This window comes from Vipera ursinii (genome assembly GCF_947247035.1).
Source record: "Vipera ursinii genome assembly, chromosome: 13".
NCBI classification, from domain to species: Eukaryota; Metazoa; Chordata; class Lepidosauria; order Squamata; family Viperidae; genus Vipera; species Vipera ursinii.
In genome coordinates this window covers 17,308,365-17,336,014 of record NC_139526.1, presented here as the reverse complement: position 1 = coordinate 17,336,014, position 27,650 = coordinate 17,308,365, and the positions used below count along the sequence as shown (strand labels likewise).

The window sequence follows — 27,650 nt, the reverse complement described above, 5'->3', positions numbered from 1 at the left end:
AGGTGCTGAAGCCGGAGAAAAACATCGGATCCGGCTTTTTCATTCTTGTGTTATCAAGTTTAACTAAGTTCATTTTCCCCAGGGGTTTTTCTCATAAAGTTTCAATTTCAGCTTCTATTTCCATAGTCGTACGTGAGCTCCTCAAAGTGTGTGTGTGTGTGTGCGCGCGCGCACGTGTGCATGTATACATGATATCTACATATATATTTTGTCATCTGGCGGACAAAATCGCTCGGATCCGGACCGGCTTGGACTCTGACTGGGCAGAGTCTAATGTGGAGGAATCAGGCGGTCTTGAGCACGTTATCTGGAATGAGTTCGACCCTGTTTCCCCTGATGATGTGGACAGGATCATGGGGAGACTGAGCACCACCACCTGTTTGTTGGATCCGTGCCCCTCCTGGCTAGCTTATGCGGCTCGGGAGGGAACACAAGGCTGGTTCCATGCAGTAATAACTGCTTCCTTGAAGGAGGGTGTCTTCCCTGCCGCCTTGAAGGAGGCGGTGGTGAGACCCCTCCTCAAGAAGCCTGCTTTGGACCCGGCTGTTTTAAACAACTATCGTCCAGTCTCCAACCTTCGCTTCCTGGCGAAGGTTGTTGAGAGTGTGGTGGCGCATCAGCTCCCTCTGTTCCTGGAGGAAACTGATTATCTGGACCCGTACCAATCGGGCTTCAGGCCCGGACACAGCACGGAGACGGCATTGGTCGCGCTGGTGAATGATCTCTGGAGGGCTAGGGACAGGGGTTGCTCCTCTGTCCTGGTCCTATTAGATCTCTCAGCGGCGTTCGATACCATCGACCATGGTATCTTACTGCGGCGTCTCAGGGGGCTGGGAGTGGGAGGCACCGTTTTACGGTGGTTCTCCTCCTACCTCCAGGGCCGCTCGCAGTCGGTGTTGACAGGAGGGCAGAGATCCGCCCCGAGGTCTCTCATTTGTGGAGTCCCTCAGGGGTCGGTTCTCTCGCCTCTCCTGTTCAACATCTATATGAAGCCGCTGGGCGAGATCATTCGTGGTTTTGGGGTGGGGTATCATCAGTACGCTGATGATACCCAACTTTTTCTTTCCACCCCGAACCAACCCAGTGATGCCCTCTCCGTGATGTCCCGATGCCTGGAGGCGGTTCAGGTCTGGATGGGGAGAAACAGGCTTCGTCTCAATCCCGCCAAGACTGAGTGGCTGTGCATATCGGCATCTCGGGTTAACCAAGTTATTCCATCCTTAATGATGGGGGGTGAGGTGTTACCCCCCGTCGATAGGGCTCGCAACTTGGGCGTCCTCCTGGATTCACGGCTCAATTTTGAAGACCATATAGGAGCCGTGACCAGGGGGGCTTTTGCCCAGGTTCGCCTGGTGCGCCAGTTGCGTCCCTATCTGGACCGAGACGCCCTACGCACAGTTACTCATGCGCTTGTGACCTCCCGTTTGGACTACTGTAACGCTCTCTACATGGGGCTGCCCTTGAAGACCACTCGGAGGCTTCAACTGGTGCAGAATGCGGCCGCGCGAGTTGTAATGGGGGTTTCCCGATACTCCCATGTAACACCTCTACTCCGTGAGCTGCATTGGCTTCCGGTTGCCCTCCAGGTGAAATTCAAGGTGCTGGTTATCACCTATAAAGCCCTACATGGCCTGGGTCCGGGATATCTGAGGGAACACCTGCTGCCGCATCAATGCCCTTCGCCCAGTGCGCTCCCACAGGGAGGGTCTGCTCAGGGTCCCGCCGGTAAGAGACTGCCGGCGGGTGACACCCAGGGATAGGGCCTTCTCGGTGGGAGCGCCTGCCCTCTGGAACCAGCTGCCGGTGGAGCTGAGAACTGCCCCCGACCTTCGATCATTCCGCCGGGGCCTGAAGACCTGGCTCTTCGAGCTCTCGGGCCCAGACTGAGGAGGAATTTTTAATTTGGGGTTCTTTTTAACTGACTACAGGGTTAATTTAATATTTTTTAATTTGGTTCTTAATTTTTGTATTCTGGATTTTTAATTCCCTGTAAACCGCCCTGAGTCCTCAGGGAATAGGGCGGTATATAAATATAACTAAATAAATAAATAAAATATTTACGATAAAAGGAGGTGTGAATATGTACGGCTTTGCCAAAGGGATGGAGAGATCATCTTCCTTTGTTTACTTAATAAATCCAGTTTTCTTCCAGGAAAACTAGAAACTTTCTTTCTCCAAAGGAAATAAATAAATAAAAAATAACGCTAAAACACCTATGTGGAACATTAGGAGAATAATTACTCCTGTAGGAATGTGTAAAGAACAAAAAGCTATTTTCAGATGGAAAATACGTGCGGGGGGAAAGAGAGACGTTCACACCAAAGGGCGGCTTTCATTTTTCCACCCTTAGCCTATGGATTTTTCTCTTCCTTTAAAGATGATTTGCCCACGGAGTAATATTAAAATGCGGAAAGTTTAGAGGCAAGAGTCAAACGGTTCTTTTGTGGCTCAGCGTAAATGGCTTCCTGCCGCTCGCGGACAGCACCAACGATTGGAGCCTGTGAAGCCTATTTTAGGCTGCAGCAGGGTGCTCAAACCCCATCCAACGTGGTTTATTAGCCACAATTAAACCAGGATTTACCGCAATGGAGAGAGACTGGGCAATGTACAGGTCGCTCTTGACTTACAGCCGGAATTGAGCCCAATTTTTCCAAAACTGTTACGGCCTTTCCTCCCTCGGTTTTTAAGCGAGTCAGTGCAGTTGTTAAACTGGTAACCAGGTTGTGGGGTGAATTGGGCTACCCCGTGGACTTTGCTTGTCAGAAGGTCACAAAAGGGGATCTCGTGACCCCCCCCCCCGGGATCATAAATACGAACCATAAATATGAGTCAGTTGCCAAGCATCCGAATGTTGATCACGTGACCCCGGGGATGCTGCAACGGTCGTAAGTCTAAAAATGGTCCGTTTTCAAAGTGCTGTTGTAACTTCAAAAGGCGACTAAGTGAGTTGTTGTAAGTCGAGGACCCATATGTACAGTACAGGAAACATCTAGAGGGATTTGGGGTATTTCCCCCCCCCCCCCACTTCTTCTCATTTCTGCTTTATTTGTTTCCACCGTAGTTGCGCGGCACAATGCGTTTAAGTAAATAAATAAACTATTTAATGGAACGGAACAGAACTGGAGGAAAGAACAATTTCTGTGCGTAAAGAAGGATCTCCTCTAGCTCTGTGCGAAGGTTTGGATAGCAGTTTCAGTCAAATCTGACTGCATTTCATTGCAATTGTCCACACATAATCTATGTTCCGTAAGCATAAGTCACAAGTAGCATCAAGCCTTCAGTCGGTGGGCCATAAATTTATCTTTCCAGTGTTGAAGGACTGGTTGCTTAGCGCGAAAAAGCTGTCCAGCTGTCGGGTTTCCAGGTAACAGGAAAGTATTTTTGATATATTTGTCTACCTCTTTTCCTGCCTAACAGGTCTTGGGTAGTCTTAGATGGGTCTGTCTTCAGACAGGCCTTTTCGGACTCCAGACAAATTGGTAGAAAGGAAGACGGGGGTGACAAGGCTGATTTCTAGAAGACCTCGCTCAAAAGACATATCTGTTGCCCTTGTGGTCTCCTCCGTCCATGCCCTTCTGGCCTTCGTCCAAAGGATGTCTTTCAGCACCACCTTGTCAGATGGAAAAGTCGCCCGGGGGGCTTTACAGAGACCATTAAACTCTGCAAAGCTTCACCATAAGAATCACTGTTTGCTTGACTTCCCCCCAAAGTCTCTTCCGAGGCTCATTTCTCGTTCCTTAAGGAGCTTCTCCTACGCTGGGGATGCTGGCGCTCTGCAGATGTTGCAAGGCGTCCTGGACAAGGAACATAAGTTCCATGTTTAAAATATCGTGTCACTTTGGGGGACATTTAGCATGGGGAGAAGCTGGAGAAGGTCTGTTAGCTTTCAAGATTTTTCCAGGAAGACCTGTACACAATGGGTAAACCAGCCACAGATATACAGCTGAAAGTTGGGCCTCGTCCATCTGCACAAGAAGCAAAGTGCCTATCTTCTGTGCCTTGAAAGAGAAGCTACAATATATTTTGGTAAGAGAGGGGAAAGAAGAGAGAGGGAAGGAGAAGCACAGGGGAGAAAAAATGGGACTAACAGGAAGGTAGAACTGGGAAGGAGCAATCAGAACTGGGAGGCTGTGGGAATGCGTGGTTGCCTCCTATGGGTTGTCTGTTCCAAGTTAACTTTCCACTTTGTCTATGGCTATGCCATCGAGCCTAAGGTTCCCCCGCACATGCGTGCTAGTCGTTTCCAACTCTAGGGGCCGGTGCTCATCTCCATTTCAAAGCCAAAGAGCCAGCGCTTGTCCGAGGACGTCTCCGTGGTCATGTGGCGGGCATGACTAGACGCCAAAGGCACACGGAACGCTGTTACCTTCCCACCGGAGTGGTCCCTATTTTTCTACTTGCATTTTTACGTGCTTTCGAACTGCTAGGTTGGCAGAAGCTGGGACGCGTAACGGGCGCTCGCTCTGCTACGCGGCACTCGGGGGATTCGACCCGCCAAACTGCTGACCTTCTGATCGACAAGCTCAGCGTCCTAACCCACTGAGCCACCGCGTCCCTTATGCCATCGAGCCTATTTCAGCCCAAATATGAAGAATATGTGAGGATGAAAAGCATGGCAAGCATGAGAAGAGATGTTGTGTCGAGGAGGTTATGTTCTGGAGATCTTCACAGATCCATGGATTGGGCTTCTCAGAAGAACTCTTCTTGTCAAGATTGAGTGATACGAAACCTTTCCTCCCAGGTTTCTCATACCTGGAGCTAACTTGACGTTTTTGAGATACGCTACCATCAGACTCACTTTTGACCTCTTGACGGTTTGCATCGCTTCCTCTTTCACCGTCTTTCCACAATCTCACTCTACTCTCCTCGGCTTCCCCAAGCTCTTTGTGTAAGGGGCAAACGGGGAAATGCCTCGCCCTAAAAGCGGGGGAGATAAGAAGAGACAGGAAAATGCGTGTCTCATATTGAGGACTTTCTCGTCCGTTCATGAAGAAAAACTGTTTTCCAGTTTGGGGACTCAGGAAGTTCAAGATGGGTGTTACAATTTCAGCCCTGGCTCGGGAAACAAAAGCCAGCTTTCTGTGCCTATTTTGGTGTGGTCCCAGGCGCCTTTGATTTTGTTGGCAGTTGTTTTATTTATTCGGTCCTAATTACGATGAGGTGAAATGAGGGGTTTTATTTCATATGTGGAAGGGGAACCATTCAAACATCTTGAATTCAGCTAGACAAAGTGGATAGAATAATAAATAAGTTAGGAAGCTCTTGGCTTTAAATGGATTGCTATTCCTTGGTGCTACGGAAGCCAAACGTTGCAGAGACCACAGGACGCTCCTTCTCATTTCATTTTAGGAATGAAATGTTTCCGATGCTCTGGTTGCTTTTAAACTGGCAGCAGGGTTTAGCCTGAAAAGCAGAGAGAGAGAGAGAGAGAGAGAGAGAGAGAGAGAGAGAGAGAGAGAGAGAGAGAGAGAGAGAGAGAGAGAGAGAGAGAGAGAGAGAGAGAGAAATTTGGCTAAATCACGAAGCGTCCTTCCAAAGGCCAAAAAATATAGGTCAGGAGCCCACTTAGGAGAAGGTGGCCAATAAATTATTCCAGCTGCTCTTGGAGTTTAAAAGATAACGAGGGCATCTTTGTGGTGCCAAGGGATGGGAGAAGGAAAACATAGGACCAAAAAGATCTTTTGAAAAGGCCAAAAAAAAAAAAAAACCCAGTACCTGGGAACAGACAGCTGGCTGGCTCGTCTACTCATCTGTTACTCCTCTTCCTTGCTTTTATCTCTCGAGAGACAACGATCTCTTCTAAAGGTTTTTTTTTTGTTTTTTGAGAAGGGGTGGGTGGCAAGAAGAAGAAATAACATTTCTCTCTCTTCCCCCCCCCTCAATTTGGCCACCTGGAGTGATGAAAACTCAACCTTTCTGTGTTTGAACTGTTGCTTAGTCTGGGGAATGCTTTGAAAGGCAAGTGGATTCATGAACCCACGATTAGCCAGCCAGCAAAGGATCATTAAAAGATAAGTGGAGCTGTGTACGTCTCTGTGTGTCTCTCTGTGTGTGTCTGCGCGCGCTCGCGTGCCATGTGTAAAACGGTAAAGCCGCTTGCCGAAAACAGCCACGCAGTAAATTCTCGTGGTTTTGAACCTCCATCTAAATCGGTATTGATTCCTTTTTTTTTTTCCTTTCCCGTCCCTCGACTCTTCTGATTTATATGAAAATCACGCCGGCTGTACTGTAATTTTCTTTCATCCCTCTCCAAGTGTGTGTTTTGAAATTTAACTTCCTTGGTTCACGCTCCATTTCATTCCTAAGGACGGGCAAACGGTACCAAAGGGCGTAATGATATAACTGGGACCCCGGTTCAGGATTTTCTCTCGGGGCTGGGTGGGTGGGTGGGGGGAAGTGAGCAGGGACTAGACATCCACACCCCAATATTGAGTTGTTCTTTGTTTGGAGTAAAAAAAAAAGAGAGAGAGAGAGCGAGCAATAGAATAAATTCTGCTTGGTAGATAAATTAATTACCGCCTGCCCCCTTGCCCCCTGAGCGGACTCAAAATCCCTTTTCAAAAAGATATTCTCGGGGGTGGGGGAGAAGAAATTTTATTCTGTAATGCAGGTAGAATGGGATAAGTTTCATGGAAAGTGCTTTGAATCTTTGCTCCTCTTTTGAATAACAGAAGAACAGAGTTGGAAGGGGCCTTGGAGGTCTTCTAGTCCAACCCACCCACCCTTTGCTCAAGCAGGAGACTCTATAGTAGCATTCCAGACAAATAGCTACCCAGTCTCTTCTTTAAAAAACTCCAGTGATGGAGCAGCCATAACTTCAGAAGGCAAATTGTTCCACTGATTAATTGTTCTCACTGTCAGGAGATAAGTTTGAGGTTGCTTCTCTCCTCGATTAGTTGCCATCCATTGTTTCTTGTGCTGCTTTTGTAACAGCCTCTCAAATATTGGAAGACTGCTATCATGTCACCCCTGGTCCTTCTCATACCCAGTTCCTGCAAGCATCCCGTTGTAAGTTTTATCCTCCAGTCCCCTGACCATCTTTGTTGCTGTTCTCTGCACTCTTCCTAGGATCTAGGCTTCTCTTTTGCATTGCGCTGACCAGAATTGGATGCAACATCCTCACAAGTGCAGTATAGAGCCGTACTATCAGTTGAGGTGAAATTGTCACCTTCCAATCTTCTCGCCAACACAGATTGCCTTCAAAGAGAGCTCTCAGCAAGAAATGTGTCCCTCGGGGCTGGAGATATTTATCTGGACCGGTAAACAGAATACATGGAGTTGGGCAGAAAAGGCTGCTACTCTTCACTCTCCAAGAAATGTAGGCACATAAAGCTTTATTGATCACACTATTGATTTACACACACCCCTGCATAAACCAGAAAAAGTCATGTAGCATCTTAAATGCTAGCATATTTATGATTGCCTAAGCTTTCCTCAATCAGAGATGGAATTGAGTCCTAAGGAAGGGATGGATGTTTATGTTTGATGGGCTGGACAGCCCAAGGGAGATAGAGCAAGTGACAAGTGGGTTAATCTGCAATGTGATAACCAATCCTGGTTATTGGTTTAATCCTCAGGAAATGGCTGAGTGATTTAGGAAGGAAACTGATGTTGTAATTCCTCGTCACAAGAAAAGTCTTGAAAAGTATCTCTCTCTCTCTCTCTCTCTCTCTCTCTCTCTCTCTCTCTCTCTCTCTCTCTCTCTCTCTCTCTCTCTCTCTCTCTCTCTCCCAGTTTGAGATCAGGTTGGTGTCCCATAACTCTTTTGTGTAGACCAGTATTTCATGACCTTTACAACTTTAAGATGGGTGGACCTCAACTCCCAGAATCCCTCCAAGTCTGGGAATTGAAGTCTACACATCTTAACATTGCTAAGGCTGAGAAACAGCGCTGTAGACAATGAGAAACCGCTGAACAAAAAGATAGCTCAACTCAAGCTATACTGCATATGTAGGAGTTATCTTGACATTGTTGTGATGTTGTTAGAACTGTTGTTGACAGAGTAATGATGAGGCACCTTTGACATCTAGCTCTGCTAGAGATTTTGGCTCCTCTATCTGTAGTGCTGAATGTTTGTTATTCCTTGGGAATGTGAAGTATCTTTTTTCCATCTTAGACTACTGGCAGATATAAAAATGTCTATAAATTCTCCCAGTGTAAGGGCTCCTTTCCTTTCTATCTCAATTTATCTGGAGGAGATTCTGCCAGACTTTCCAATAGGTTCTTGCCTCCAAGAGTGTGCTCAAAACATCTACAGCACCCTAGATTTGATCCTTTGTGGTCCAGTCTTCTTACCTAAACACCACAAGCGTCCTTGAAGGTTTCTCTTGAAATCGATACAGGATGGGTTTATGTTTGCGGTGGGATAACACCCATGATGCAAAAATGGGTTGCTTTATTTCTTAGCCATTCCTGAGGGTATCTGGAGAGGTTAATGAATTTTCACCTCCCCTGTAACAATGATCTCTCAGAAGCTTTATAAGTAGGTCTAACGCCTACAATCTGCCCGTTCAACTTTCTCTTCAGTGCTTCGTTCTCACAATGGAGCTTTAGCAACATAATCCTTATTTTCTACTCAGCCTTGTTACCTTATAGAGCTGACAGCTGGGGGCTACTTAAATCGCTGGATATTATCATAGCTATAAGTTAACAGTACCCCCTCACGCCCTTCAGCCTGGATCTTATTTCCTTTTCCTTAATTTGCTTCGTCTGTGAAAGAGAAAGTGGGCCCAGACTTGAGATAATTGATGCCACATTGAAGCCTGCTGGAATTCTGTTGGGCAACTCGGGTTTCTCCTTGTCTAAGAAGAAATTCAAGATTGGTTGGGCACAAAAGAACGATGAGGTCATCGCTTCCACTGTATCCCTCCGGATTTTAAGCTGGTTAACAAGATATCCTTGTCGCATTCATCTCTATTCTTTAGGCTGATGGAAAAATGCCCTAAAACAGGATCAGCTTTGGATGGTTCTTGAGGTGTCCTTCAAAAGGCCTCTGGCACCTTTTGATCATCTACAGCTTTGGGGTTGATTTAGAGAGCCATTAAAAAAATAAAATCCATTACGGAAAAAGCAAACTGCCTTCCCAGTAATAATACTCTGCTGTTTTTCTAACTCAAAGTCTCCATCTTTCTCAAGGGAAGGAAACAGTATATGCCAGACACACAATCATCAAATCTTCTGAGACATCGATGTGATGAAGACATTACGCTTTGTTTATTGGACATGCATTCAGCTGTTGCTGGCCATTAAAGCAAAACGAAGCTTTTTAAGAATCATCAGGAGGAATTCATTTTTAGGATTTCAAAGGACAATTAAGCTGATGAATACATAGGAGGAAGGCTGGAGATTGGTTTTGTGCACGGTAGCTGCAGCGAGATTGTTACGCGCGCCAAGAAGAGGGCAAATTCGGAAAAACCTCCCCCCCCCAAGGGTTGGTGAAGAGGACAGAATTTGCCGAGTCGGCAAAACCGACGCGTTTGATTAGGGGAAAGACAAGTGCAAGTACGTCGGCTGGAGGCTAGAAGGAAGGGATTTTTGCTGAAAATGGGGAAAAAACCCGAACTTGTAATTTATGGGTTTGATGATTAGAAAGAGTAGAATATGGAAAGGAGCAAGCTTAGATGGATATAATCTTAGGGAGGGTAAAACATAAACGCCTTTATAGCTGTTGTAAACAAGATCAGTAGCCTTTCCCCCTTCCTTCCTTCCTTCCTTCCCTCCTTCCTCCTTTCCTTCCTTCCCCCTTTCTGCCTTCCTTCCTCCCTCCCTTCTTTCCTTCCTTCCTTCCCTTCCCCTCCCTCTTTCCTTCCTTCCCTCCTCCCTCCCTCTTCCTTCTCACTGTCTTCCTCTCTCCCTTCCTTTCCTCCTTCCCTCCTTCCCCTTTTCTTCCTCCCTTCCCCCTCCCTTTCTTCCCCCTTCCTTCCTTCCTTCCCTTCCCCCTTTCTGCCTTCCTTCCTCCCTCCCCTTTCCTTCCCTTCCCTCTTTCCTTCCTTCCCTTCCCCTCCCTCTTCCTTCTCACTGTCTTCCTCTCTCCCTTCCTTTCCTCCTTCCCTCCTTCCCCTTTTCTTCCTCCCTTCCCCCTCCCTTTCTTCCCCCTTCCTTCCTTCCTTCCCTTCCCCCTTTCTGCCTTCCTTCCTCCCTCCCCTTTCCTTCCCTTCCCTTCCCCTCCCTCTTCCTTCTCACTGTCTTCCTCTCTCCCTTCCTTTCCTCCTTCCCTCCTTCCCCTTTTCTTCCTCCCTTCCCCCTCCCTTTCTTCCCCCTTCCTTCCTTCCTTCCTTCCCTTCCCCCTTTCTGCCTTCCTTCCTCCCTCCCTTCCTTCCTTCCCTTCCCTCTTTCCTTCCTTCCCTTCCCCTCCCTCTTCCTTCTCACTGTCTTCCTCTCTCCCTTCCTTTCCTCCTTCCCTCCTCCCTTCCCCTTTCCTTCCCTCTTCCTTCCCCTTTTCTTCCTTCCTCCTTTCCCCCTTCCTTTCTTCCTTCCCTCCTCCCTCTTTCTTCCCTTCCTTCCTTCCCCTTTCCTTCCCCTCCTTCCTCCCTTCCCCCTTTCTCTTTTCTTTCTCTTTCTCTCTGTTCTTTCCTATTTACTTATTACTTTTCTTTTCTTTTCCTTTTAAAAATGGTGTCGCTTTCCAACAGAGGAGGGTATCTGTAGCTCAGGGCTGAAAGGAAGGTTTCTTGCTGCTCTCTGAGCTCGCTTTGTTTTCTTGCCGACGTTTCATAACCCAAACTAGGCAACGTCCTCAGTGCTTGTCATTGCTCTCACTTTAATAAAAAAAATTAACGAAGGGGGAAAAAAAGAGAGAGTTACTTCTACCCTCTTCCTCCACCTTGTTTCGCGCTAAGGAGAAACTTCTCCACTACTATAATTTGTCAGCTTTTCCTATTCTGGTACCTTTTAGACCAGGGGTCTTCAAACTTGGCCCTTTTATGACTTGTGGACTTCAACTCCCAGAATTCCTCAGCCAGGGTGCCTGGCTGAGGAATTCTGGGAGTTGAAGTCCACAAGTCATAAAAGGGCCAAGTTTGAAGACCCCTGTTTTAGACACTCGCATTTCTAGACGCCAACCCCTCCCCTCCAGCTGAGTTATTGAGCCACAGAGAAAGATGGCCATACATTTTTAAACACCAGCATCTTTCCCTAACCGTGGGGTTTGCACACTGTAATGCAAATTACTTTTGACAGCCGTTCCACAGATTTTTCAAAATCGCTTTCTTGCATAACCTAGACGAATCTCCCCCCCCCCGCTCCTCCGCCACAATGGCCAATTCTTTGGATTTTGCAGGTTTGAGGAAGGGCATCCCATAATAACTAGTGAATCAAAGAACCAGATTAATAGCAGCAGCAGTCTGATCAGGGATTGGGGAAATGTGCAGAAAATTTGGATCTTTGGCTGTCTCCATTCCTGTCGTCAGGAATGATCTCTTGGCAGGTTTTCCATAAAGACCAGCTTATGATTTCGCAACATGGGCAGTCCTCGCCTTACGACCGCGATTGAGCCCAAAGCTTCCGCTGCTAAGCGACATCTTTTGTTAAGTGAGTTTTGCCCCATTTTTATGACTTTTCTCGCCACCGTTGTTAAGCGACTCACTGCAGTTGATAAGTTATTCACATGGTTGTTAAGTGAATCTGGCTTCCCCATTAGCTTTGCTTGGCAGGTCGTAAAACGGGATCACGTGACACTCCCCCCCCCAGGACACTGTGACCGTCATAAATACGAGACAGCTGCCAAGCAGCTGAATTTTGATCATGTGACCCTGGGGATGCTGCAGTGGTCGTTAAGTTTGAAAAATGGTCGTCTGTCACTTTTCATAGTACCCCTGTTAACTTCCAACGGTTACTAAATTGAACTGTTGTAAGTTGAGGACTAGCTGAATTAACAGTGGGCACGAGACGGATCAGGTGCAGAAAGTTTGGGAAACCCCTTTGCTTTGAGATAGATTTTGGTTGTGAACGTAGAATAGAATAGCGCTGGAAGGGACCTTGTCAAGAACCTGGGTTTCGATCACATGACTATGGAGATGCTACGATGGTCATAAATGCGAGGCGCAGTCGCAAGTTTCTTTCAGTGCGCCGCGTAAGTTGAAACGGCTGCTAAACAAATGGTTGCAAGTCAAGGACTAAGTGTATATTGTTTATTTTAACCATCACATCCTTCTGGCTAATAACCGTTGTTATGTCTGTTGTTTTTCAAAACATCACAGGCAGCCGAGGAGAAACGAATGAAGAACCACCTGCAGGTATAAAATTAGTCAAAGAATGGACCGAAGACAAATGACTCATTTTTAATTATACAGCTAAAATAAGCAACTTGAGCAACGTGTTTTCCCGCCCTGATTCCACCGAGCAGGTGGAGAGCTTGGAAGGAAAAAAGGATTTCCAGGCATTTGTCTGGCAAGTAAGACGCTGGCCCCCGTGTCGCAATCAGAGCTCGGTCTGCAGGAGTTGGTTACCTTTGGGGCAGGGATCGGAAGAGGAGGAGAGAATATTCTCACAGGCGTGGAAAATAAGTGCACGCACAAAGGAGACTCGCCATTTATGACAAATGCACCGTTCTGGTTTCGGTTATTCGGGGAGGGGAAAAAAAAAACTTAACAAGGAAGTGCAGCCGAGATTCTTAGTGATCTGAATATCCATCCTTAATCCTAAAAAGTTCAGCGGAATGGCTGGGTGTTTTCAAGGTGGAAAGACTTGAGCCCCAGACTAACTAGAGTCTAGTTAGAGGCTGTAGGGCTACAGCTGTGGGATATGCAAGGCCTACAGAGATGCCTGCTCCAGATGTTTTCAGCCCAGAGTGATAGCTGGAGGCTTAGTAAATGTATTATGTCACCGGGACTACTTCCTCATTACTAGTGTCTTGAGCAGGGGGCTGGACTAGAAGACCTCCAAGGTCCCTTCCAGCTTCTCTTTCTATTCTATTCTATTCTATTCTATTCTATTCTATTCTATTCTATTCTATTCTATTCTATTCTATTCTATTCTATTCTATTCTATTCTATTCTATTCTATTCTATTCTATTCTATTCTATTCCCTCTTCTCTTATTCTATTCTATTCTATTCTATTCTATTCTATTCTATTCTATTCTATTCTCTCTTCTTCTATTCTATTCTATTCTATTCTATTCTATTCTATTCTATTCTATTCTATTCTATTCCCTCTTCTCCTATTCTATTCTATTCTATTCTATTCTATTCTATTCTATTCTATTCTATTCTATTCTATTCTATTCTATTCTATTCTATTCTATTCTATTCCCTCTTCTCTTATTCTATTCTATTCTATTCTATTCTATTCTATTCCCTCTTCTTATTCTATTCTATTCTATTCTATTCTATTCTATTCTATTCTATTCTATTCTATTCTATTCCCTCTTCTTATTCTATTCTATTCTATTCTATTCTATTCTATTCTATTCTATTCTATTCTATTCTATTCTATTCTATTCTATTCTATTCTATTCTATTCTATTCTATTCTATTCTATTCTGGAATTTGCGTTGCTAAGCAAAGCAACAGTTAAATGTGTTGCACTTGATCTTATACCCTTTTTTGAAACACTGCAGGTGTTTAGTGGATCACGTGTAGTCAAGTGAACCCAGGTTGCCCATCGACCTTGCTGGTCAGAAGCTGGCTGGGAAGATTGCAAAAGGTCTCGGGGGTCACGTCACCCCCTTTTGCAACCTTCTGACAAGCAAAGTCAGTGGGGAGCCCAGATTCCCTTTGCAATCGTGTTACTAACTGAACAATCTGCAATGGATTCACTTAACAAGAAACGGGGGCAAAGCCCATTTAACAACTGCCTCGCTTATGGACCGAAGTTTTGGGCTAAATTTGTAAGCCGTAAAGTCTGTCCTTCCGCCTGACCTTGGAAACTTAAAAAGTAGTTAGCTGGGAGATTTTTCTCCCGCCATGTTAGAAGTAATTAAAAACCCAATTAAGGGTGCTTTGCATTCCTGGCTAAGGTAAATTAAATCTTGCCTCTACCTTAAAAAAAAACCTCGAAGACAAAGGTAACATTTTGCTGCTGCTCTGAATTAACTATTGGTAATTGTACGGCAGTAGCTGTAAATATAGCCTTTCCCTGCGGGATTTCGCTGGCCCTGCTGGACTCGTCCCGTTTTTAATCCAAAGGCAATCTGCAAGTTTAACAAAGTGCAGATCCCTCTATATCAATTACATATCTGCCACTGTAATAGAGCAAAATGGATTGTTTTCCCTCTCTGTTTTTTGAGAAGAACGGAATCTTTTGATGGAACCCTTGGCAAAAACACTTTACGGAAGCTCGCCGGTTTCAAAGTGAAGAGTTTTTTGGTGTTTGGGTTTCAAAGTGCTTTTGTGTGCGTTGCCTATGAAATATCGTGGCGGGCTTTGTACATGAGGGACTCCGGAGATTAGCCAGGAGGGTGGAGAACAGCTAAAGCTAAATAGCAATGGGCATCTTGCATAATATTCTTAGCTTGGCATTAACGTTGTGCCAGGTCTCCTAAAACAAACAACAACAACCTTTAGTGTCCTTTTAGATTTGAGGGGTGGATGCAGCCCTTGGATTTATAAACTAGGATTCAGGAGGTATCGTGTATGAATTCCAGTTGTGCTTATACAATAAACCATGTTCACTGAAATCAGGCTTTTTTTTTTTTTGCAATCTATCCGCTGCTTCTGTTTCTCTACCAGCCTAATGTGCAATAGGAGTTGTATTCACATGACATACTAAGACAGGGGGGGTGTCAATCTGCTGGCCTGCAGGCCGGATGCGTCATGCCGAAACCGCGCCCAACCCAGCTCCGGCAATGGGGGAAAAGTCACGATACGTCGTGACACGTCACGTGACATTGCGAGTTTGACACCCTTGTACTAAGATAATGTTTCCTGAATTGTGGTCTGCGTCTCTTCAACCAGATTCTGATAGATCGGAATTTGGAAACCAGGTTAGGGATGGGGTTCAAACTCCAATCCGTGGAACTTGGTCACTCTGTGTTCAGGTGACATGTAGACACAAAGTAGACATTAAACCCAGACACAGAGGTGGGATCCTTGGGGCTCTCTGAGCTTGGTTGTTGTCTTATAGATGCATCACTGCTAGTTGAGGTTGTCGAACACTGATGATGTCATCTAGTTGGGTAATGAAATGACTACAAGAAACCAATCAAGGTCAGAGAGCAACCGGTACCCCACACTCCTCCTCCTCCTCCCTGCAAACCCTACTCCCTTTTAGCACTGATGATGTCACCTAGTTGGCTAATGAAACATCTGCAAGGAAACCACCAAGCTCAGAGGGCATCAAGGACCCCACAGTCCTCCTCCGCCACCTCTTCTCTGCAAACCCCTCTCCCTTCTAGCACTGACGATGCCATCTAGCTGGGTATTGAAATGTCTGCAAGAAAACAACCCAGCTCAAAGAGCACCAAGGATATCAGAGTCCTTCTCCTCTTCTTCTCCACGACCCCCCCCTCCCTTTTAGCACTGATGATGTCACCTAGTTGGGTTATGAAACCTCTGCAAGAAAGCCACCAAGCTCAGAGAGCAGAAGGGACCCCACAGTTGAACTCTGAGCTACAAATATTCTATCGGCCAAATATTCTATTGGTCAGCATGCAGCTTCTCAGACAGATGGGAGACCCTAGCCACCTCAGGTGGTGACACCTGGCTGAAATTGATCTTTTGTAGCAGGATCAGATCTGGCTAATACAAGGATGAGGGACCAACAGAAACACACACACACCACCCCGACAACTAGATTGGGACGTTAAGAAAACATTGTAGAACAAGACAATGGCAAACCGCCCCCACCTTGGCCATTTCTACCTGGCAAACAGGTGAGCCAACTAGTCTCCGCTAAGGTTAAAAAACCTTCCAGTTTACAGAGGGGGCTTGGGTGGGAAGGGGAGGCTGCAATTTATAATGTTTGAATTCTTTGCAAAAGCCAAATGCCTCTGGTTGCTCCACCCTGCTTCTATCGCAAGTTTCGGAAGCATTTTTTCACCTATTTCTCACTTTACCTGTGTGCAAGAGGTGTTCTTTGATTATTCCTAAGATGCTGGGTTAGAAAAGTTAATAATAATAATAATAATAATAATAATAATAATAATAATAATAATAATAATAATAATGAAGAAGAAGAAGAAGAAGAAGAAGAAGAAGAAGAAGAAGAAGAAGAAGAAGAAGAAGAAGAAGAAGAAGAAGAAGAAGAAGAAGTTGGAAGGGACCTTGGAGGTCATCTAGTCCAACCCCCTGCTCAGGCAGGAAACCTTATACCATTTCAGGCAAACGGCTGTCCAGTCTCTTCTTCTCGTGATTCCCATTTGCATCCAACGAATATAAAGCAACCCCAGGAATTATTTTTGGTCCTTCTTGAACCACCGGGTTCCTCTCCGGTGCCGTAAGAGAGATTTGGGGTGTAGGTAACACGCCAGGAGGCCACGGAGGGGGAGACTCAGGGGGGTCCGCTGGGCACCAGGAAAAGAAGTCAATGGCTTGCTGGGGGTGGGGAGGGGGCATTTGCTGGACTCTCGCGGTCTTCCACCCATTTATTCTGCAAGCTTTGCAAGCCAGAGGCTGCTTTGATGCGAGTGCTTTGTCAAAGCTTCTCCGGGCTCTCAGTTGAAGACGCAAAGAGGGAAGAAAGCCTGCAATGTGGGACATCTCGCGTGGCCCTGCTGCCACCTGAAGACCCCCCCACTCTGTCCTACCTTGCTAAGCTGCAACCATGTCACGATAGAAACCCCCGCGGGTTGCAAGTTTGCTTAAAGCAGGGGTCTTCAAACTTGGCCCTTTTATGACTTGTGGACTTCAACTCCCAGAATTCCTCAGCCAGCAAAGCTGGCTGAGGAATTCTGGGAGTTGAAGTCCACAAGTCATAAAAGGGCCAAGTTTGAAGACCCCTGGCTTAAAGCGGTGCCAAGCTCCTGCAGTGCCTAAAGGGGGCAATTTTTTTAAAAAAAAGAAAAAACACAACCGTACCCACCCACCCACCCCCCCAAAAAAATTAAAATAATATAAATTCTTTAAAAAAAATAAAAACCGGAAACGAAATAATAAAAAAAATGAAACTGAAATAAAATATTAAAGATAAAAATAAAAGAAACGAAAAATGAAAACAGAACATCAAATAATAAAATAGAAAGGGTGCCACCGTTGCACCAACCTGACCTCTCCCTACTTACAAAAAATGTAAAAAAAAACACAAACAAACCAGCATCCCCCGCGGTCTTTTTTGCACCGCTGGCGCAGCTGCATCTTCCTAATTACTATTAATTTCCCCCGAGCGAAGGGCGGGGTCTCTTCGGCGCAACGTCGCTGTCGCTTCCCTGGCAGCCGGTAGGGGGCGCGGTGGAGCCGACGCCTGGCAAAGCGGCAAAGTTCCTCTAGCAGGCCGGGTGGCAGGGGGGAGGGAAAGAGAGTAGAAGAGCGCGCAGGCGCGCGGGGCTTAGGCGCTCGCGCGCTATTTCTTTTCTTTCTTTTCTTTTTTCCCCTCTCAGCCGTTAGGCAGGGAAAGAACGCCACGCCCCTCGGACGCTTGATTGTCCAATCAGCGGGCGAGAGGCTCCCGAGAAAAAGGGCGGGAAAGACTCTGGCGCTCTTGCCAGTTGGAGGCTGGCAGGCGAGGGTGTGTGCGCGTGTGGCTGCTCCTGGCTCCCCTCAGTAAAGACGAAAAAGTGTGTAAAAGTATAAACCCACGTACTACGACACACAACCATAAGTCGCCCCTATCCCAGACACGCGCCTATATCCATCTATATGTAGGCTCTATAAAAGAGATACCTGGGGGAAAAAAAAAAGAGACGGTCCCTTGGGGTATCTCTACATGCACGCCTGTAACATACATGAACACAGACAACCACTTAGCTGTGCCTTTGGGGCTTCTATGCACGTGCAAATTGCACCCAGGGCGAGTCTGCCGATGTGTTATCTCTAAATGCTTTATTTATCCCTGCAGAAATGGGAACCTGTCAAAGCTGCCTGAAGAGCAGCCATTGTTTAACTGCACCTTCCATTCACCCACACAAGAATTTAATTTCCCCCTCATCGTATAGGGCTCCTTGGAAGCAACCTCTGAGGGGCTTCCGTGGGGTGGGGAGATTATTGTAACCCCTTAAAATGGTGGAGGGTCTCTCAGGTTGCAGTTTCCTTGCTGAGGATATAAAGCAGGTTTTTCAGTCTTCTCCAGGGTTTCAGCAGCTATGGTATTGCCAAGGCTCTGGGTGATTATTTTTTTAAATTTTCACAATGTCCCTGCGGTGTAGGTTAGGAGGGCAGTTGGTGTGTGTGTGTGTGTGTCCTTATATATTTCATTTATTTGTATATAAAACCTATTTGCTGCCCATCTGGTGTCCAACAACTCTTAGCAAGGTGCTAAGGAAAAGGGAGATTTCAGAGATAAAAGCAGACCTGGAAAAAAGTTGGGAAATTAAGGCCAGGAGGGAAGAACCAGGGGCGGAAAACCTCATCCGAGGAAATGGATGGATGGAAGAAGAGAAAAGGCAAAAAAAAAAAAAAAGAGCAGTTTTGGTCTGGTGGTTAAGGCTAAAATCCTAGGAGGTTGTGAGTTCTAGTCCTTAGGCAGAAAAACCAGCTGAGCAAATCATTTCTCTCTACTCCCAACCTACCTCACAAGATAGCTGTGGAGAAAAGAGGAGCAGGCAAGAGGATTAGATAGGTTTGCCGCTTGGAGTTGTTTATATACATATAAAAAATAAAAGTGGGATATAAATAAAATAAACAATTGGACAGGTTAAAGTTATCCCCAGTAGAGGCCAGGCCATTCAGGGTTAGTTACATTGTGGCTCAGGGAACTAAATTTGCAGAAGCCCTGTGGGGGAAAAATTGCATAGCTCAAAGTTCTTTTTCCACCCAGGCTTCTAGTCCTCTGGAAATTAGTGGGATTTCTTTGCGTAAAGCGATTGCTTGGGAGAGTCGGTTCCTTGGGATCAGTCAGACTGAGGAACCCCTTCCATGGCCCTAAAGCATGCCTGCCAATGGCATGCACAATCCTTAAGTGGATGGGGGTCCTTAGGGGGCTTGCAGAGCTGTGCTTTCTACATATTTACTCAAGAATAAGTCCCTCCAGAGAGGGCCGTTTTGCTGTAGTCATCAAGACAAGTTGGCAACCAGGAGATGCTGCAGAGAGTCTGCTGGATGGACTTTGGGCCACTCTCTCAGTCTCAGCCCTAGAAAAGAGGCACTTTTGAAAAACCCAGACAAAAAAATAAAATAAAATTGCAGGGACTTGACTTAACCAGGAGTCAACCACGTACACACGACACACAGACACAACTCCTCCACACGCACCAGCAGCCCACACAAGGCCAGGACCCTCAGCTGCTCCACAGATGAAATATGAAATAGCAAGTGCCAGAATTGGGGTCTTCCTCTGTCTCTCTTGCACTGTGGGATGCAAGACCCAAAAAGAGCTAAAAGAAGAAGAGGGACACACACACAGAAACCCCTAGGATTAATGATGTATGACCTATCACTTTGTTGTATTGTGTGTACACTGAGAGCTTCTGCACTGGAGGCGAATTCCTTGTGTGTCCAATCACACTTGGCCAATAAAGAACTATTCTGTTCTGTTCTATTCTATTCTATTCTATTCTATTCTATTCTATTCTATTCTATTCTATTCTATTCTATTCTATTCTATTCTATTCTGTTTTCTATTCTGTTTTCTATTCTGTTCTGTTCTATTCTATACTGTTCTGTTTTCTATTCTATTCTATTCTATACTGTTCTGTTTTCTATTCTATTCTATTCTATTCTATTCTATTCTATTCTATTCTATTCTGTTCTGTTTTCTATTCTGTTCTGTTCTATTCTATACTGTTCTGTATTCTATTCTATTCTATTCTATTCTATTCTATTCTATTCTATTCTATTCTATTCTATTCTATTCTATTCTATTCTATTCTATTCAATTTCCAGTCCACTCCATATATTCTGTTCTGTTCTGTTCTGCATTCTACTCCATCCCGAGCTGCGCGGGATTCCAAACGGGCTGCGCGCGGCTTGGCGAAGGCGCCGCTGCCACGAGAGTCTCAATCGCTCCTTCTCCTTCTCCTTCTTCTTCTTCTCGCCCTGGCAGATTCTTCCGAGGTTCGCGCACGAGGAACGAAGCCGCCGGAGTCCAGACCGAGCCCGTCTCGGGGCGACGACCACCTCCCCGGCCCTCCTGCGCCCCCCCCGCCCCTACGACCGACGGACCCGCCTCCCCCGGAGCTGGCGGGGGGGTGGGGGCGAGGGGCGCTTCCCCTCCGCTCGGGCCGCTGCTTCTCCCGCGGGAAGGAAACTCGAGCGGGTCTCCCTTCGCCGCCGCCGCCTCCTCCTCCTCTTCCTCCGCCTCTCCGCCTCTCCTCCTCCCGCCGGCGGGTCGCCGGCGGCGCAGCTCGCCGGGAGAGCAGCAGCAACCAGCAGCGGCGGCGGCTTCTTCCCCAGCTCCAGCCAGGCTGCGCTTCACCTGTAGGCGGCGGGGCTCCTCCAGTCTCCGGAGCCGGGCGAGGCGCCAGCGAGTGGCTCCCCCCCCCTCCACGCGTGGAAGCCGGGCTGGGGGCTCGCCGAGGCGCAGCCGCTCCAGCAGCAGCAGCAGCAGCCGCCCCGGTGGTCCGATCCCCGCGGCGCTCCCTCTGGCCGGCGCCAGGGACTTGGCCAACTTCGCCGGCCCCGGAGGACGGCGGCGGGCGGGCGGGCGGGCGGGCAAGCGAGGCTGAAGCCAGGCGGAGGGGAAGGCTGAAGCCGCCGCCGTCGCCGCCTCGCCAGGCAGGGCAGTGCCAGCCGCCCGCCGCGTCCTCCAGCCTTGCAGCAGGGAAGGGAGGCGACCGCCTCGGCGGCGGTGGTGGCGGCGGAGATGGAGACGACGCTGCTGCCGCCGCCGCCGCCGCCTGCTTTGCCCGGGTCTGGAGCTCGCCTAGCCGGCGCGACGAGGGAGCGGCTCGGCCGCCGCTCCAGCTAAGCGGCCCCTCCGCCGGCGGGACGAGGGCGCAGCCCCCGCGCCTCGCCCGCCCTGCCCGCCGCCCGGCTGCCATGCGGGCCCGCCGCTCTGCCCGGCCGCCGCAACTTCGCCGGGACTCCGACGGACCCCGACGGGACTCTGCGCGCAGCCCCGCGCCGGCCCGGGACGCTCCTCGGCGGAGCAGCGGCGCCCGGCGCGGCCGGACACAGATAAAGTTAAACTTCTGCTGCGGAGACCCAGGTGGTGGTGGCGGCGGCGGCGGCTTCTCTCGCCGCTGCCCGGGCTGGTGGGCGTTGCTCTGGCTCCAGCTGCACGTGTGGCGCGCCCTGGCGCAAGGTAAGCGGCCGGGGACCCCCTCGCCTCTGCCCGCCTCCGCTCCGCTCGGCCAGCGCCGGGCATGAATCTGCAATTCCGCCCCGCCGGCACCGGAGCCAGAGCCGGGGGAGCCGCGGCCGGGACTCGGGGGTGGGGGCGCTTCGAGGATGCGGGCTCGGCCGCCGCCCCCCCCCCAGACGCTGCAAGAGGGCAGGGTGGAGGGGCTCCGGGGGGCTGGAGCGGAGGCGAGGGGCGCTCCCCGCAGGGCTAAGCCCGGCCTGCCTCGCTTTCCCTCCCCCTCCCGCCCCCCCCCCCCAGCCGAGAAGCGAGAGATCCGGCATCGCCTGCTTTTGGCGGGCGGGTGGGGGTGGGGGCTCCGGGAAGCAGCCAGGAGCGAAGTCGACCAGCCAAATCCCCGCCTCGCCGCCCTCAGGGGAGGGGAGGGGAGGGGAGGGGAGGACGAGCTTCGCTGCTCGGCTGTCCCGTCCCTCGCGGAAGTTTCCCGTCCGGGCTCAGCTGCTCTTCCCCCCACCTCTCCCCCCCCCGCCCGGGTTGAGTTTGCCCCCCCCCGCTTCTTGTCCCGAGAAACGCGAGAGGCCAAGCCAAATATTGGCAGGCTCTCTCCCGCCCCTTTCATCAATCCAGTGAAAGTGGCCCCTTCCCTGGTATTTTGTATTGCCCCCCCCCCACCTTTCTTTCTTTCTTTCTTGTTTTTTTTTCTTTGTAATAAATATCATCATGACCTTTGGGAAGATAAATATTTGAACGGATACTTAAACGAGGTTTCTTGCAGTCCGCAGTGAAGCCAGTTTTGCATGCATGGGGCTTGAATCAATTAAAATGACCTTTTCCGATATTGTTTTTTTTTCCTCTGGTTGAAGAGCGAAAGTAACTTTCCCTAGAGAAAGCGAGCCTCCTTCTCGCTGATTAGCTAATAAGATCTGAGCATTTGGGAGTAGTCAAGACAAAACAAGTCTGCAGCTTGGTGCAACAATCGCTTGGAAATAAGCCTCGGTGTATTCAGCAGAAATGGCTTAAATGTACTTAGGAACTGGATTGTGTTACCAGAAGTGGTTTTATTTTATTGAAGCTTCCCTGTTCTGCAGCTTTAAGAAAAATGAGTCTTGCTGTTCCTCAGTTATTGAAGATGTTCCTTTAGCAGCGCAGTGTTATGGCTTGGATAATATAAGTGACCTTCTGAATACTGTAAAGATAAGGCCGCTCCTTGCGACGTAAGAGACTTGTAATGGTCAGCAGGCGTGCACTGCCAAGCTAGGAAATCACATTTGGAGGGGATTATTAAGTATTAAGCACTTAAAACTCCCTGGTGCCAAGTATGGACCAGGGATTCAGCTGCTAGCATATTTTGATTGGTGCTTAAGTGACCACTTCATTTCCGGAAGTGCTAACAACGTGCTGGTTATTATCCAGCCTTTCTTTCATAGCCCTCTGAAAACTATAGGATTGATTGAGGAGCACATGGAGCAAACACAATTTGTTCAAATCATGAGGCTGTGATTCCTTGTCCCCTAAAGTTGATTTACATCAATGATTAGGACTGAATCTTTCAATGAATAAAAGGCACAGTGGGAGTTGGTCTTTTAAAGGGAAAGGATTGGCATTTTGTTGGTACTTCAAAAATGACTGAATTGGTCAGGAGCCCAGGAATCCTATGGGTTTCTTGTAGCAACTCAAAATAAACAGACCAACAACATGGAAAGTCTTGTTCTAAGCTATTAATAAGTTTGGGACAAGCAGCTCTCCTGCCCCATCTTGAAAACTTGAATATTTGAGATATAAACTTTATTTAATGAAACCCCACAACAACTTGTATGTTTCATTTAGCTTTTAAGGGATCACAAGACTCATTTGAAGTTGGAAATAGGGCCTGTGTATTATAATAATAAAGTCTTTATTGATTAGCCCTTGGGCCATATCAAAGTGCAAATTTCCAGCAACAAATTGTTACTAAAATTTGATAAAGGCAATTTAAAATGGAATTTGATAAAATACCATTTAAAATGAAATAGTAATAAAATACAATCTAAAATGAAATGGTAATAATGTACAATAATTTAAGATATAGATAGAATATGATAACATTATATTTCGACATAAACATTATGATATGTCCCTAGAAGTCTGTGTGAATTCTTTTTGAAGGGAAACCAGACATCAGGGGATATCACCAAATCTTTCAAAAAAAAAAAGAAATATGGTAGGTTTGGCACATGATTCAGTAGTTCAGAGCTGGTGGCCTTTGGGGTGAATTCAGGGCTTTTGAGTAAAAGGAAATTGAAGAAACCCCTTCCAGGGAGAAGTCAAGCATTTTTCAAACTATGGAGATTGTCCTCTGAAGTGGAATTGCCAAACAAAATAGAGTTTTCATCCCAATGTGGGGGCATTGACAGTACTTGATAAAACAATTTCTTGGTGCTATAGATTACCTTGTATTGGTTTTTACCTATACTGTAGATCAGGGGGGTCCAACCTTGACAACTTTAAGACCTGTGGACTTCAGCTCCCAGAATCCCCCAGCCATGGCCTGCTTGGACATCTTGAATAGGCTGCTAATTTACATCTAGAGACTGGGGCCCTTGTTTTTAATGCTTAACAGGAATTCAGACTTTCCCCCAGTTTAAACAACAGCTATCCCTACCATATTTTGCAATCTGGTTTTTGACATCTTCATTTTCCAAAGCAATTTAAGTAGACCTTTTAGAAACCTTGGCTGCCTGGAATCAGTGCTGCAGATCTAATTGTGGTCTAATTGGCTATAATCTTACAATGCTGAAGTTGGTACATTGTTCATATTATCTATAATTAGTGGGATTTAATTTGAGATCATGTTAATTTCCTATTAGATAGCATCTGAAAGAGTTGGAGGTCTGTGGGACAAAACTTCAGCTTTCAGATGGGATGAATAATTTTGAGCCCCCTTTGGTTTTCCATGTCTCAAGCAGAGATTGTTTAGCATTTGTATTTCCCAGAATATTTTCAGGGCCTCTTTTTTTTCCTTTTTAGCAAAGGTTCTTCACTGACTTTTTAAAACAGTTTTTGCTTTTCAGTATTTTGTTTTCCTGGCATATGATAACATATTTTCATACAAAATAACTTCCTTCCAGAAATTTAATACAAACATTCCCAATGTAACAATTCAGCCTAGGCCAGTTTCAATTAATCACCTACCTAAAAGGCATCAAACACATTGTTACTAGATTTAGATTCTTTTTTGGCTACAAAAAAAGAAACAGACTCACACACAATTTACTTTGGATGTAATTTGTTGATTGGTCCAAAAGTTTTCTCAAAAGGCTTTGTTGGGTTCTACAGCTCGAATTGATTAGAGGCCTTTTGCACAAAGGCATCCTAGGAAGATTACTTGAAACAGTTTATGAAATGGAGAAGGTCAAATTTAAATTGATTACAAGTGATGGATCATCATAAATCTCACACACACACACACACACACAGAGAATCTTCATCCTTCAACTTTTAAAGAAGTTTTTCTTTTAAGTGTTTTTTTTCCTAGTTACCTCATGACCCTTATTTATCACCCAAATATTGGTATCCCAAAAAGAGAAAGAAATGGCTCTCCAGTTAGAAGTATGCTTGGAAGAAACTGGTGATTAAAATTTATTTCGGGTCTCTGGACCGGTTTGGTGGAAGACTTTGGCTGAGGGAGAGGCATGGAGACCTTGATTCTCTTGAACTGGTGGTGGATTGTCTAGTTTCATATTTGAAGGCCACCATCAGTGTGGCAATGGGGAAATTCTGTTTGACCCCCTAAGATGTAAGCTGTGGAGACCCCACAAGCTTCTTTTCATTCCCCCCCTCCCCGCTATCCCAAAGGTGCTTTTCCACAAGGCAACTGGATTCTCTTGTTTTTCTTTGAAGACCTTTTGCTTCCCATCCAAGAAGCTTCTTCAGCTCTGACTTGGCTGGTGGGGAAGTCAGAGCTGAAGAAGCTTCTTGAATGAGAAGCAAAAGGTCTTCAAAGAAAAATAGGGACAGTCCAGTTGCCTCGTGAAAAAGCGCCTTTGGGATAACTATGACCTGGATGATTTGAGAATCTCCGTAGACATTTTTCCCCTGCTGTTCTGCATCGACACCGACCTGCTGAAAGCAGTCATCCAGAGATTTGAAGTGCCATGGGTTAGTATGTATTTATTTATCTATCATGAACGCTTTTCCGCCACCTCAATCATTTCCCTCCGAAGCACCTTGCCTGAACAACATACGTTAATCACCTCACAAATAATTAACACACTATCAATGTTACCAAATAACAAGTAGTTAACAGAAGCCACAACACGGCTTGTAGTTTGCTAATAAACCACAATACCCTTGTAGTTTGCTAATGCTGCTCAACCTCCCTCCCCACCACCCATATTCTATCTGGATTAAGGTTAACAGGTCTTTTGACAGTTGCCTGAGGGGCTGTGATGGATTGGATGAGAGCTGGCAAATTGCAGCTGCCTCCAAGATAAAGGAGATAAGGTGGTTACAGGCCTGGAAAGTCTGAGATAGTCCGAGATGCTCTTAGGCACCTAACTGGGACATCCTAAGTGCCACGTAACTGGTCCGAAACTGCTGCCCCATTTTCCTGTGAGCTATCGGGCCCAAGATAAGGAGCTGACTTTAGCTAATAAACCCTTCCTTTCTTCCTTAAATACAAATAGAATTATTAAGGGAAAAGGCATATCTTACTGGAGGACATCTTTCAACATACTTTTTTCCCCCCAGTAATAAGCATTTTTTAAGCATTGAAAGATGGCCTAGACAAATTATTTTCTTTGGCACTTAACAACAGGAGCTGAGTTTATTTTTTATTTTTATTTTTTTAGGGAACTAAAAACACAGGGTATGGCTTTAAGCATTCTTTGATGTAAAACAGCACTTTAATGCTTAAAGAAAGAGACCACACCTGGTTTTCTTAGATTAAAGAGATGTTGGTGCAATGTTTTATGACACTTGATCAAATCTTTAATTTAAAATGGTTTAAAGAGCTGAATGCTTAAAGTGAGATTAATGTTCCATGTGCTTTATTAGAAACCGCCCCCCCCAAAAAAAAAAACTGATGGAAAAGGAACATATTGTTATGTGACAATGGGGCTTTTAAGACATCAATTATAGGAACTGGTAGCATTGGCAAAATGTGCTAATTTTAATAATTCCATAGAATAGAAACAGCATTTAACCTAGAGAGCATGAAGAATTAAAAAAAATGACACTCAGTTTACAAACTTGTTATCCACTAAAGGCAGAGAAATATCTGAGAAGTTGCAAGTATAGCCAAAGATACAGTGTAGAAAGGCTGTAGAAATTTCTCCTGACAGGCTGCAAATCTTCAGGTCAGAAATTTTAAGGGGGGGGGGTTAACAATACACAGCAGAGACCACTTTCTTAGTGCTTCATTTCCAATGGTTGCAAAATGCATATTAATATGCTTCTTTGGTGCTGTTGAACCTAAATAGAACCAGCTCTGGGTTGATCTTTGATGCTTGAGAAAGATATTTCTACTCACTCTACTAATAGAAGAATGTGGAGATAATTTGGCTAATCAACCCCCTCCCTTTGTTGTCTTAATTTTATGTATATTTGTGTTACATTGGCAACAATCTTTCTGGAAACACTATTTGCCAAAACGGCCTGGAATTCTTTCCGCCACCTTGCCAGCATGTTGGAAAGACGATGAGCGGGAGGTATCTGATCTCTTGGAGAAAGTATCACTATTGCTACCCCAGGGATGGCAATGGGGAAGACAGATGGAAATACCTAGGTCCTTGAAGTTGGCCTCTTCATTAAGCACCAGCAATTTGTTGCCTTGCGAAATGTTGAAATTTCCAACTCCACACTTGGATTGCAAAAAATAAAAATGTTCTCCTTGTAGCCAAGATGAATTTGAAGACCAGATGGGAAAAAAATATATCAGTTTTTGCTTTGAGGAGAAGGATGATAATAATATTAAGACAAATGTATTGTCATTGTTGAGAAACTGCATTGTATTTATTGTCTCACCAAAGATAAGAACAATAAACTTAGGCAGGAAATCCTTCTCCTCTTCTGTTTTCTACTCTAGCACCTAGAGAGGACTTTTACTTCTCCCTGCTTAAGCTCTGTTATGCTTTGCAGTGACAACCTGCTCTTTATTTTGACTTATGAGCAAGTCAGAAAAAAATGGACTCCCGACTTGCAGATGATACTAGAAGCCAGGGACAGATAAGGGTCAATCCTGTCTGATAATGAAAAATGAGATAGTGTTTTGTGACTCGGGTACACCAATAATGTAGGAGCCTTTTGAAGTTTCCACACAAGAGAAGTACAGGAATACAACTCAGTAGATTGTATTGGTGGCCTGGATTTTGTTATTCTTTTAAAGAGGGAAAATATGCAATA

The 27,650-nt window shown here is 46.2% G+C and overlaps 1 protein-coding gene and 1 long non-coding RNA gene across 3 annotated transcripts in view; both read left to right on the top strand.

The window, feature by feature from the left end:
• Positions 1-27,650, top strand: part of LOC310646477 — a 417,476-nt gene that overhangs the window by 48,762 nt on the left and 341,064 nt on the right. The gene's annotated exons all lie outside the window — the stretch shown is intronic.
• Positions 20,849-27,650, top strand: part of SDK1 (sidekick cell adhesion molecule 1) — a 331,319-nt gene continuing 324,517 nt past the window's right edge. For both annotated transcript variants that reach the window (XM_083372962.1, XM_083372961.1), the window contains exon 1: positions 20,849-21,272. In XM_083372962.1, the coding sequence (XP_083229088.1) occupies positions 21,008-21,272 (265 nt within the window). In that variant the 5' untranslated portion in view covers positions 20,849-21,007. The remainder of the gene's footprint in view (positions 21,273-27,650) is intronic.